The sequence below is a fragment of the Mauremys mutica genome, chromosome 1 (assembly GCF_020497125.1).
Source record: "Mauremys mutica isolate MM-2020 ecotype Southern chromosome 1, ASM2049712v1, whole genome shotgun sequence".
Lineage (NCBI taxonomy): Eukaryota > Metazoa > Chordata > Testudines > Geoemydidae > Mauremys > Mauremys mutica.
The window spans coordinates 258,067,117-258,080,768 of NC_059072.1; the positions used below are offsets into that span (position 1 = coordinate 258,067,117).

Sequence of the window (13,652 nt, forward strand, 5' to 3'; positions counted from 1 at the left end):
AGATCCAGTTAAATTTTAAAAACTGCTAAGTAAACAATCTCAGTGAGCAAATCTTTAAATAAATGCCAAGTTACTATTTTTAAAAAAATCTTGAAATAAAGTTGGCTGCTCTATTTGTAGCATGACTGACCCCCAGATGTATTGGCACTGTGTTTAAAAGAGGGACAAATCTGGGTCACACTAAAATCAATGCACATTTTGCCATTGTCTACAATGGGATCAGGATTTGGCTGTAAATGAATTAACAATATTCACAAAACCGAGTCAGTAGCTTACATACTCTACAGTAAATCATGTTTCTCCCTGCATGAAGTTTTTCCTTCTCTTGGAATTGTATGTTAACTTAGGTAGTGACAGGCCCCACAAGACCTACTGAATGTAATGAGGCATGATGCATTAAACTAAAAAAACTTAAAAGACAGCTCACTGAGAACTGCAGTTAAAAAGAGTGTTCCAGTTGCCACGTAGAGTCACTTAAAATCCTTAGAGAAGGTTCTCTTTTGGTTTTAAAATGTGAGTGGGACAGCTTGCTTACAAGACACACTGCTTTGGGGCTGTTAACTAGGGCCAAGATTTTCAGATCTGATTAGCAATTTTGAGATACTCATTTTTTTGGGTTCACAACTTCACACACCTTAAAGGGGTGTCATTTTCAGAGGGCAGTTACTCAACACTTTTCAAATTTCAGGCTCCTTTAAGATGCCTCAAGTTGGAAACTCCAAAACACTCATCACTTCTGAAAATCTTGGCCTAGAACTTTTGTTGGTGACTCCTAAATCACAGAGGGGCACGTGAGTAAGGACAACAACAGTATTACAAGGCCAGAGAAGAGAATTATTTTTTTTTCTTCTTTTTCTTCTGGTCTTCTGAGATATAAGACACAAGAACAACCAATATGAATGGGGTGAAGATGGGCAGCACTGCATTGGTTGATAGGCACCATGTGTTTAGGATACAAGGCAACAGCATACAGGAATGGCTAAAAATTGTAAAATGATGTTGGGAAGAGTGTTGGAATTCCATACACAGAGTCAGAGTCTTGAGTCTAGTAAGGTTACACTGTACCTGTAATATGTCTGTGTGATAATGCTGCTGTGCTCCATATATGTAAAATGGGAAACATATGTCTCTCCAAACCAAACTAAAATAGTAGTATACTTTTAGGAGGCCAAATTCTGCCCTCTATTATACTCATGAAGCCATATTAAATTAATCAGGGTTACATTTGTGTAACAAACTTGGGCCCAAGTATCTAAATTAGACATTTTAGAACTAAGCCTAATGGTGAACAGCTATGGTAGCTGACCTGGAGCTACTCACAGTCTTCAAGAAAAAGGGAACATGAAGGCAGGGTACCTGTGGTTACCTCCTGACCCCACTGAAGTCAATGGACAATTTGCAACTGACTTCAAAGAAGGTAGGATCTTTTTCTCTAGAAATAAGTGCTATACAATATTTACTGAACTCACTTGATTTATCACAAAGATTACCAATTAACTGTGGGAAAACTTGTTTTTCAATAATCTTTTTCTTATTCTCCAAATGATGTTTTTGGCAAGGTACATGTTGGCTGAAATTTTGGTTCTTACTTCATGGACCTTACATTTGAAAATTGAAAAGATTAAGGAGTCATATTGTCTGTCTACACTCAGCTCTCCCCTTAAAGCATTCTTCTTCTGTAAGGCCTTTCAGTGATAACCCATCATTTATACAGAATACTCCTAAAAACAAAGCCAAAGCTTAAAGTTGTCCCTTTGTCCTGGACATCATGTTTGGACTGTGTTATTTGTGTATAAAAAAGGATCCTGCTCTCTTACTCACATAAGTAGAACCCTACACATTTTAAAGGGATTATTTGCACACACAGGAAGTGTGAACTTCATGTGGCACACAGAGGCAGGTGATCCTCTAGGTCAACAAAGCAAAAACTGTCAAATAAATACAAAAAAATTCCAAATCCAGCATAAATTTGAATCATTTAATGCCACTTCAGTTTCGTAGGGCTCTCTCAAGCCGAAATATCATAAGACAATGGGGTTTTGTAGCACATCCTTCAGAAGAAGAAAGAGGAGTGTCCATGTACTAGCAATGGAGATACAGGTGAGCAATCGTTTTCATGTTCTCTCCACAGGTACTAATGTGGAGAGTGGACTAGATGATACATCTGAGGAAAGGGAGCAGAAGGAGACTCCACCGATTGGAAGGCATGAGATGCACTGTCCTAGGGATGGGGGTTCCACAACTCCCAAGAGAAGAAGGCAGGTGGTGATGATTGGGGACTCCCTCCTCAGGGGGACTGAGTCATCTATCTGCTGTCCCGACCGAGAAAACCGAGAGGTCTGCTGCTTGCCAGGAGCTAAGATTCATGATGTGACAGAGAGACTGCCGAGACTCATCAAGCCCTCGAATCACTACCCCTTCCTGCTTCTCCATGTGGGCACCAACGATACTGCCAAGAATGACCTTGAGCAGATCACTGCAGACTACATGGCTCTGGGAAGAGGGATAAAGGAGTTTGAGGCACAAGTGGTGTTCTCGTCCATCCTCCCTGTGCAGGGAAAAGGCCTGGGTAGACAACGTCAAATTGTGGAAGTCAACGAATGGCTATGCAGGTGGTGTCAGAGAGAAGACTTTGGATTCTTCGACCATGGGATGGTGTTCCAAGAAGGAGGAGTGCTAGGCAGAGACAGGCTCCATCTAACAAAGAGAGGGTAGAGCATCTTTGCAAGCAGGCTGGCTAACCTAGTGAGGAGGGCTTTAAACTAGGTTCACCGGGGGAAGGAGACCAAAGCCCTGAGGTAAGTGGGGAAATGGGATACCGGGAGGAAGCACAAGCAGGAGTGTGCAAGAGGGGAGAACTCCTGTCTCAGACTGAGAAAGCGGGACAATCAGTGAGTTATCTTAAGTGCCTATACACAAATGCAAGAAGCCTGGGAAACAAGCAGGGAGAACTGGAAGTTCTGGCACAGTCAAGGAACTATGATGTGATTGGAATAACAGAGACTTGGTGGGATAACTCACATGACTGGAGTACTGTCATGGATGGATATAAACTGTTCAGGAAAGACAGGCAGGACAGAAAAGGTGGGGGAGTTGCATTGTATGTAAGAGAGGAGTATGACTGCTCAGAGCTCCGGTATGAAATTGCAGAAAAACCTGAGAGTCTCTGGATTAAGTTTAGAAGTGTGAGCAACAAGAGTGATGTCATGCTGAGAGTCTGCCATAGACCACCAGACCAGGGGGATGAGGTGGACGAGGCTTTCTTCCAGCAACTAGCAGAAGTTTCTAGATCGCAGGCCCTGGTTCTCATGGGAGACTTTAATCACTCTGATATCTGCTGGGAGAGCATACAGCGGTGCACAGATAATCCAGGAAGTTTTTGGAAAGTGTAGGGGACAATTTCCTGGTGCAAGTGCTGGAGGAACCAACTAGGGGCAGAGCTCTTCTAGACCTGATGCTCACAAACCGGGAAGAATTAGTATGGGAAGCAAAAGTGGATGGGAACCTGGGAAGCAGTGACCATGAGATGGTCGAGTTCAGGATCCTGGCACAAGGAAGAAAGGAGAGCAGCAGAATACGGACCCCGGACTTCAGAAAAGCAGACTTTGACTCCCTCAGGGAACTGACGGGCAGGATCCCCTGGGTGAATAACATGAGTGGGAAAGGAATCCAGGCGAGCTGGCTGTATTTTAAAGAATCCTTATTGAAGCTGCAGGAACAAACCATCCCAATGTGTAGAAAGAATAGTAAATATGGCAGGCGACCAGCTTGGCTTAACAGTGAAATACTTTCTGATCTTAAACGCAAAAAAGAAGCTTACAAGAAGTGGAAGATTGGACAAATGACCAGAAAGGAGTATAAAAATATTGCTCAGGGATGTAGGAGTGAAATCAGGAAGGCCAAATCACACTTGGAGTTGCAGCTAGCAAGACATGTTAAGAGTAATAAGAAGGGTTTTTTCAGGTATGTTAGCAATAAGAAGAAAGTCAAGGAAAGTGTGGGCCCCTTACTGAATGAGGGAGGCAACCTAGTGACAAAGGATGTGTACTCAATGCTTTGAGGAGATGACCAGCCCTCCGTGGAGAAAGAAGTGGTTCAGGACTATTTAGAAAAACTGGAGAAGCACAAGTCCATGGGGCCAGATGAATTGCATCCGAGAGTGCTAAAGGAGTTCACAGATGTGATTGCAGAGCCATTGGCCATTATCTTTGAAAACTCAGGGCGATCAGGGGAGGTCCTGGATTACTGGAAAAAGGCTAATGTAGTGCCCATCTTTAGAAAAGGGAAGGAGGAGGATTCAGGGAACTAAAGGCCAGTCAGCCTCACCTCAGTCCCTGTAAAAATCATGGAGCAGGTCCTCAAAGAATCAATTCTGAAGCACTTAGAGGAGAGGAAAGTGATCAGGAACAGTCAGCATGGATTCACCAAGGACAAGTCATGCCTGACTAACCTAATTGCCTTCTATGAGGAGATAACTGGGCCTGAGGATGAGGGGAAAGCAGTGGATGTGTTATTCCTTGACTGTAGCAAACCTTTTGATACGGTCTCCCACAGTATTATTTTCGTCAAGTTAAAGAAGTATGGGCTGGATGAATGGACTATAAAGTGGATAGAAAGCTGGCTAGATCGTCGGGCTCAAAAGGTAGTGATCAATGGCTCCATGTCTAGTTGGCAGCTGATTTCAAGCGGAGTGCCCCAAGGGTCGGTCCTGGGACTGGTTTTGTTCAATATCTTCATTAATAATCTGGAGGCTGGTGTGGACTGCACTCTCATCAAGTTTGCAGATAACACTTAACTGGGAGGAGTGGTAGATACGCTGGAGGGTAGGGATAGGATACAGAGGGACCTAGACAAATTAGAGGATTGGGCCAAAAGAAACCTGATGAGGTGCAACAAGGACAAGTGCAGAGTCCTGCACTTAGGATGGAGGAATCCCATTCACTGTTACAGACTAGGGACCGAATGGCTAGGAAGCAGTTCTGCAGAAAAGGACTTAGGGGTTACAGTGGACAAGAAGCTGGATATGAGTTGACAGTGTGCTCTTGTTGCCAAGAAGGCTAACAGCATTTTGGGCTGTATAAGTAGGAGCATTGCCAGCAGATCGAGTGACGTGATCATTCCCCTCTAGTCAACATTGGTGAGGCCTCATCTGGAGTACTGTGTACAGTTTTGGGCCCCACACTACAAGAAAGATGTGGAAAAATTGGAAAGATTCCAGCAGAGGGCAACAAAACATGCAAAACAAAACAGCAGAGGGGGCTGGAGCACATGATTTATGAGGAGAGGCTGAGGGAACTGGGATTGTTTAGTCTGCAGAAGAGAAGAGTGAGGGGGGATTTGATAGCTGCTTTCAACTACCTAAAAGGGGATTCCAAAGAGAATGGATCTAGACTGTTCTCAGTGGTACCAGGTGACAGAACAAGGAGTAATGGTCTCAAGTTGCAGTGGGGGAGGTTTAGGTTGGATATTAGGGAAAAAAATTCACTAAGAGGGTGGTGAAGCACTGGAATGGATTACCTAGGGAGGTGCTGGAATCTCCTTCCTTAGATGTTTTTAAGGTCAGGCTTGACAAAGCCCTGGCTGGAATGATTTAGTTGGGAATTGGTCCTGCTTTGAGCAGGGGGTTGGACTAGATGACCTCCTGAGGTCCCTTCCAACCCTGGTATTCTATGATTCTATGATTCAGCCCATGCTCCACCACAGGCCCTGCTTCCAGCCAGCACCAAAGTGAATGGTGCTGGCCAGGGAAGCAAAGGAGTGTGTGCTGTACATCACTGTTTTTGACAGAAAATGTAGTTTCCACAAAAATCAAACTTTTCTGTGGGAAAGTTTCAATTTTGCTGAAATTTTTGAAATTTCTGTTGGGAAAATTCATCATTAAGCTGCATTTTGTATAGTGACTAAAGGCCTCATTGGCGTTGGCATTAAGGCCTCCATTTTCAGCTCTGGACTGGGCTCTCTGGCCAGATTACATCTGCCATGATGCAATGCAGATTCCCCTCTGCACAGATTCATGTTGAACTGACTCAAAATGAAACATTTCACTGTTTCCAAATTGAATTTTTTCTAAATATTCCATTCCTTGAAATTTTTTGACAAATTCAACTTTTTGTGCAGGTTTGCAACGAAAACAAATGTTGCAGTATTGGAATTGCCCACTGGACAGAAATTCTGATTTTCACTCAGCTGGAGGCATCAGGGTTCTGTACAGTCAGAGATAAGAACCTACAGCTGCATCCCACTGACAGAACCCCCATGTAGTTTAAAGGCCAATACATCTGCACGGGTGGATCAAGTACACTCTGTAAAGTAGATTAAGATGAATACGATTTATTTTGGTATTAGAGACACGAGTTACTAACTTCCTTGTCTGAATATAAAGTAGTAGCAGCAGTAATCATGGGATTGCTTCCACTGGATTTATTTGGTTTGCTAGCAGTAGAAATGTGTGATTAAATTCTGATTTTCAAATATACTGCCCTTAATTTGGGGGCATGTATTTTATTGGCTTTTTTAAACACACTAGAAAACCGGGCAGGCTTACATGAACGTTTCACTAATATTTGTGAACCTTCTGAAAGAATCTGGGCAAATTAACCATTTTGTGTTCAAAACAGGCAAAACTTGTCATATTCTCCTGAGCATTGGGACATTTGACCCAACCCTCAAAGCAAAACACAGATGCCCTGCAGACCTATGTGGGTCAAAATAGAAAACATGGTATGCATGACGGGGTCCAGCAAAATAAAATAACAGAGCTTCTTACAACTCTGCTGTGAGTCCCTAATTGCCATCCTGTACTTCACAGTAACTAAAAGTGACCCGACACCAGTTTGCTATATTGCTCTCTCTCCCTTAATTACATGGTAAACACAAACCTGCTCCCTATTCTTTTAATCACTTAATCTGAAATACAAATAACTATGGTGATCTAAATGCAGATACTGTGTTAGATTTCCATTTGTAGGAAATCAACACTGAAAAAAATCAAAAGGAAGGAATGACATCAGTTAAACTGAAGGTTAAATTGTCTTTTTTTCTAGTCTGTGAAGGTTTTAAAATATTGCATTTCTCCGTCTTATGAAGCAGGCAATTTTTCCTTTGCTCTTACTTACTGTGCAGATAATTTATGCCTAAAACATCTAACTGGATTTTGCTAATAACCATCCATACTACATGATGCATCCCTACATAAGCCTTTTGAACACCACCATGTATTTCACGTGCACAGCTGGATGCAATTATAATCACTGTGGTGCTCAGTTTAGATAAAAAATTACTGATAAACCTTTCTTGTTGTTAATATGCCCAATATGCTACTCAGAATCTTGCCATATTTATCCACTGTTGCTAACATTAATCTTCAATCACTCTTACCAGATGGAGCAAGGAGCCTCCTGAGGAAATAAGAGTGTGAGGGTCTGCACCATCCTTTAGTAGCCGTAGCACTGAAATATCAAAGAAAAGAGAAGGAGAAAGAATTAATGCACCAATGCACCCAGTACTGAGATCTTAATAGCCTGATTCTTCATCATCTTCATTAACAGATTTAATAATATATGCAAACCTCTGAGATAACATATGTAAAACTATCATGTCAGCATTTCCTGTCTCATTTATTTTAATGGCGAGGTCTAACAGTTCAGGACCTTTGATAACTATGCTAATTATGAGCAATATCAAGGATTTCACTAGAGCAGTAGTTCTCAACCAGGGATCAGGGACCACTGGGAGGCCACAGGCAGGTTTTGGTGAATCTGCAAAGCAGGATCAGCATTAGACATGCTGGGGCCCAGGGCAGAAAGCCAAATGGGCCTGAAACCTGGGACCCTGAGCCCTCCCACCCTGGGCTGAAGCCAAAGCCTGAGCAACTTAGCTTCACAGGGCCTCCTGTGGCATGGGACTGGGCTCCAGGCAATTGCCCTGCTTGATACTCCCTAATGCTAACCCTGTTTTTTATATGCAGAAAAACAGTTGTTGTGGCACAAGTAGGCCATTAAGTTTTTCCTAGCATGTTGAGGGGGCCTCAGAAAGAAAAAGGTTGAGAACCCATTGCTTTAGAGTGTAGTTGTGTTTCTGTAGTTCTGAACACAGGATATTCCATAGCAAGGTTAAAGTCACCGGATTAGACCATGTTCATGTGAGTACAGAACACAGTTAACTGATTTTATTATATTTTGCAGAGTTCCCTGAGACCTAGAGGCTTTTTCGCTAAATGATTGAGATTGGTGTTCATAACTTATATTGCCTGAAATTAATCTTCATGCCACAGCTTAGTGAAGTGCACTCCATTCAACCTCTACAGCACATTGCCTGAGCACTGACATAGCATAATTCCTGAAAAGATATTTCGGCCACATTCTGCTCACAGTTACATGTAACAAACTCCTTTGAAATGAACCCAGGCATTTAACGCAGAACAGAAGATAGCCCTGCATATTGGTGCTCAGTCAGGATTAACAATTCTTTATTCTTTTTCCTTGGTCTCTATGGCTTTTATAACCTTTTCACTTCGAATTCAGGAATTGACTAATTCACTCTATTAGTGTTCATTCCAGGGCAGGACTGAATAATGAAAAGGCCAAGACATCATCAGGGGAATTCACCCTGTTTGTGCTGGCTAACTGGCATAAGAAGTCCACAATGACCTCACCCCTGAGAAATACCCTCAGCACAGAGGTCCTCTATAGAAGCACAGCTGGTTCCACATGGTCATCAGGAGGCCCTGGTCCAAGAGAATTTATATGATGGGTCAGGGGTATGATGGGCCCATAGTAGAGGAGCACACAAGTTAAGACAGCTCTTATGGCTCTCAGCCCCTGAATAGGGGAGTTGCAAACCATCTGCACTGGAGCCCTCCCACCCTGGGCTGAAGCCGAAGCCTGAGCAACTTAGGGCCTCAGTCAATATAAGAATTGTGAAATGCATAGAAAGTGGCTGTCACAGTTCCACAGTGAACTCTCTGTGGTTCAGTAAGGGCACCCACTCTAGGCTCCCAGCTCGCCAGCAGTCACCTCTTTTGGGTGGAGACCTGCATCTCTCTCCCTCCTGAGTGAGGTTTTTCCAGGCTGCACAGTTCCCTGTGTACACTGTGTTATTCTCAGCAGACCACACTGCCTAACCAGGCCAATGTCTGTGCACTGCTAACTCTTTGAAGGCTAAGAATAACATAATTGCCAGCAGTTATGAGTTACCACACAGCTCTTTCTAAGCAAGCACACTTATTCTTAAGGTGAAAGCAATTCAAAGAAAAGATATTAAAAATAAAATAACCTACGCACATGCTAAAAAAATTAACAGAGGCCACCCCAACTCCAACCTTGGACCAGGGAAGGGTTGGAAGGACTGATACCTGCCAAAGGTTGCCACATAAGAACGGCCATACTGGGTCAGACCAAAGGCCCATCTAGCCCAGTATCCTGTCTTCCGACAGTGGCCAATGCCATGTGCCCCAGAGGGAATGAATAGAACAGGTAATAATCAAGTGATGCATCCCATCTCTCCTTTCCCCCACCCTTGGCTGAAGGTTCTGTCCATTTGCTGTATCAGAAAGAAGGCTCTAACTCAATTTAAAGTCAGACTATTTATCTAAAAGTCCTTTCTTTGTCAGGAGTCTCTGGAGACTCCAATTTGAACCAGTATATTTGAGCCTCTGCAAGTGGCGGTACCTCCTTGGAGGTGTTATAACCTCAGTCAATTTGCCTAATCAGCCACCACTGTTCCTAGTTCCTAGAAAGCTATAGTCACCTTTCCCCATGGAAATGCATACAATGCCAGGCACACAGTGATACATAAACTTAACATATGTAAGGGGAGGGATAGCACAGTGGTTTGAGCATTGGCCTGCTAAACCCAGAGTTGTGAGTTCAATCCTTGAGGGGGCTACTTAGGGATGTAGGGCAAAAATTGGTCCTGCTAGTGAAGGCAGGGGGCTGGACTTGATGACCTTTCAAGGTTCCTTCCAATTCTAGGAGATTGGTATATCTCCAATTATTACCTAACACAGTGAGATCTCCCAAATATATTGCAGGAAATTGCCGTCTGTCACAGCGGCAAGATGTGAACTCATGGTCTCTTGGCCTCCAGTTCAGTGTACTTCCCACAGTGCAAGAGATGCTGATATGGACAAGCAAGCGAGATCTCGGAGCATGCAAAGTGTATTGGAGCATTCACAAAACTAGCAGGCCAGTGATGAATCTGTTCTATAGCATATGAACAAATGGTATTTTTAGAGGGGTGATAAATGAGAGTGGGTGTCCCTTTTGTGGACACCAAGCCAGCCAGTTAGCTATAGAATCCCTCTTGGTAGTTGTTCTCTCCTTGCTTTACCTGTAAAGGGTTAACAAGTCCATGAATAAAAGGAAGGGAAAGGACGCCTGACCAAAAGAGCCAATGGGAAAGCTAGAACTTTTTAAAATTGGGAAAAAACTTCTCTTTGTCTGGCTGTTGTTCTTCTCTGGAGAGAGAGGACAGAGCAGAGACAGGGCTGAGACTATTCTGTAATAAAGCTTTTTGTCAGGTATGGAAATCATCAGATCATACCTAAAATTCCTCATTTGAACCCCAGATATGTAAGTAGATCATAAAATGTCTAGCAAGATGCAACTAGATTCTCTCTATTTATTTTTTATTGGCTTATGGACTCCTCTGTGCTAACCTCAAATGCTTTTGTTTTACTTGTAATCTTTAAGCTGGACCTCAAGAAGGTTATTCTTGATATTTAATTTTTGTAAGTGTTTATTTTTTTTTAAATCTAGGAAAAGTCTAAGTTCTAGATGTATTTTCTTTCCTTTTTTTTTTTTAATAAAATTTACCTTTTTTAAGAACAGGATTGGATTTTTGGTATCCTAAGTGGTTTGTGCATATGTTGTTTAATTAGCTGGAGCAATAGCTAATTTCATTTGTTTTCTTTCTCAGCTCTTCCCCGGAGGGAGAGTGAAAGGGCTTGAGGGTACCCCACAGGAAGGAATTCCCAAGTGCTCCTTCCTGGGTTCTCAAAAAGTTTTTTTTGTTTTTTGCACTTCAGTGGTGGCAGCATCTACCCATCCAAGGTCAGAGAGAAGCTGTGACCTTGGGAGTTTAATCCCAGCCCAGAGTGGCCAGTATTAATTTTTAGAATCCTTGAGGGGCCCCACCTTCTGCACTCAAAGTGCCAGCGTCAACCTTGGCAAGAGGTTTATAACTTAGCCAGATCTTGGTGGATTTCCATAGGACACTTACAGTTTGGCTCTCCCGCTATGTAATTTGAAGTTCCTGCTACAAACCACCGAAGCACTAGAGGTTTTCAATAATGGTCAGATGTGTTTTTTGTTTGCTCAGTAGATTTTTTTAACCACCAGCAATTTTCACTAGCTTTGTTTTCTGAGATGGCTGAGCCATCCTTGATCAAATTTTCCAGAAAAAAAATTCATTCTGAGTCAGACAGCAAACAGAAAATTTCAGCTAAAACAGTTAAAGTTCAATAACATTATAATGAAAATAAAGATTTATAATGGGAAGTAGGCAACGTTAAATATAAGAGCAGTTACATGCTTCACCTATAATGATACATCCAGGTATATATTTTGGAAGAATCAAAAAATGACAGTTACAACAACAAATTCCACTCTGTATTTCATTTCAGGCTTTGAAAATAAACAGACAATCTAAACCCTCCTATAAATTCAAACCTGAAGAATAAAACCTTTGTACCTCCTCATTTGCCTTTTTACTTGTTTTTGCTTCATTTAATTTAGTTAATTGCAAATGCGCTTTGCTTTCTGGCAAACACAATTTTGTAAACTAAATACTCTTAGATTCTACTGTTGTTCTTGGCACCGCCACTGAACTGGGAAGCAGAACACTGAGTAATGTGGATTAAATGGACTGTGTTACAATTGCCAAGCAAAATGGAGAATATAAGGGAGCATATTTATACTTGTCATAAACTTGGCAAAAGTGGAAGAATGAAGGAAAAAAACCCACAAATTATTTCTTCCTCCTCTCATTTATAGGAGCCCAGTGATTAAAGATCACTCGTCCTCCCCCACATAACACATCCTATTATAGGCTAAACCTCAAAAGCTGGACTTTTTGTTCCTATCAGTACTAATGAACATTACAGAGTGCCCTCAAAGGGGAATGGGGACATACATTACAGCTGCTAGAGTCCTAGACTCCCCAACACCCCCCCCACCCCCCCCCACACACACACCCACCCATACACGCACACTTTGTATAGCTTGTTCAGAAGCCTTGTAATAGCTAGACCACCAAAACTTCCTGGCACTCGCCCCGCTCCTATGCTCTGCATAGTTTCTTGCTTCACCTCTTCAGTGTCTAAGCCACCTAATAGTTGCCTTTATGTTGCAATTTCTATCTAAGGAAATTTACAAAAATGAATTAAGACAGGCTATAGCCCTCCATTATACCTATATTAGGTATAATCCTCATCTGCAAATGAGGAAAGTGACATACATAGTCCTTAAAAGTGGGATTTTCCCAAAAGTGTTCAGTGTTGGCCTAAGTCTGCTCTCACTGATGTCAAGGGGAGTTTCAGCGCTGACTTCAAAGGGAGCAGGCCTAGGCCACTGCTGAATACTTTTTGGAAATCACGTTGTGACTCTAGCAGATCAGGTGCCCGGTCATGCCAAGGCCCCAACGCTGAACACTGACAAATGCATAGCTGGAAACTAGTCTGGCTTACCTGTGGGTTAGTGTACTTAAAATAGATATTAGTGTTATTAAGAATGTGTTTAGACTTTATGAAATGCTTGTAGGATGCTGCATGTATTAATCTTATTTATAATATCTGTATCCATGGTATAAAGTTATACTGAGTGTTTTCATTGTAAACCTTTGTTACTGTGTAACTCACCCAACAGGAAACAGAAGCAGTAATTAAGGTAAAGTGTTCATCCGGCACACAATATGTCCCATTAAAGGCAAATGAGGCATTGTGTAGCACCAAAGGACAGAGACCTTGTTGATTGCACTCCTAACTCCATCCTGGATAGGGAGGCCTGTGGATGAACTCATACCATCAGCTTGGATTCCGGGTTGATGGGGGATAAAAATCCATGACAAGGAGAAACTTTGTCTCTTTATGCTGTCTGGACTCTGAGGGGCAAAGATTCTTAAACATAAGCAAGAGATCCTCATGCTGTTGGCTTGGGTCAGCATCAAAGAATATACAAAGCTGCTTACTATAGAAACTTTTATTACCTTTTTAAATCTACGACTGTAACTCATTTGTCTGTGTAAGTTTCCTAATTTAACCTTGTAAATAACTCTCATTTCTTTTCTTAGTTAATAAATCTTTAGTTAAATCAGGATTGGTTACAGATAGTGTCTTTGGTTTGCAATCTGAGTACAAATGACCTAGGGTAAGCGACCCATACTTTGGAACTGGGAGTAACCTGAATATTGCTAAGTATCAGAGGGGTAGCCGTGTTAGTCTGGATATGTAAAAGCAGCAAAGAGTTCTGTGGCACCTTATAGACTAACAAACATATTGGAGCATGAGCTTTCATGGGTCAATACCCACTTCATAGGATGCATCCAACAAAGTGGGTATTCACCCATGAAAATTCATGCTCCAATATATTTGTTAGTCTATAAGGTGCCACAGAATTCTTTGCTGAATATTGCTGTGATTTTTGGTGTAAAGTGAC

The 13,652-nt window shown here is 42.2% G+C and overlaps 1 protein-coding gene across 1 annotated transcript in view; it reads right to left on the bottom strand.

Annotated features, from left to right (window-relative positions):
- Positions 1-13,652, bottom strand: part of MYO16 (myosin XVI) — a 459,803-nt gene that overhangs the window by 389,219 nt on the left and 56,932 nt on the right. The window contains exon 4 of the mRNA XM_045008050.1: positions 7,378-7,448. Within this exon, the coding sequence (XP_044863985.1) occupies positions 7,378-7,448 (71 nt within the window). The remainder of the gene's footprint in view (positions 1-7,377; positions 7,449-13,652) is intronic.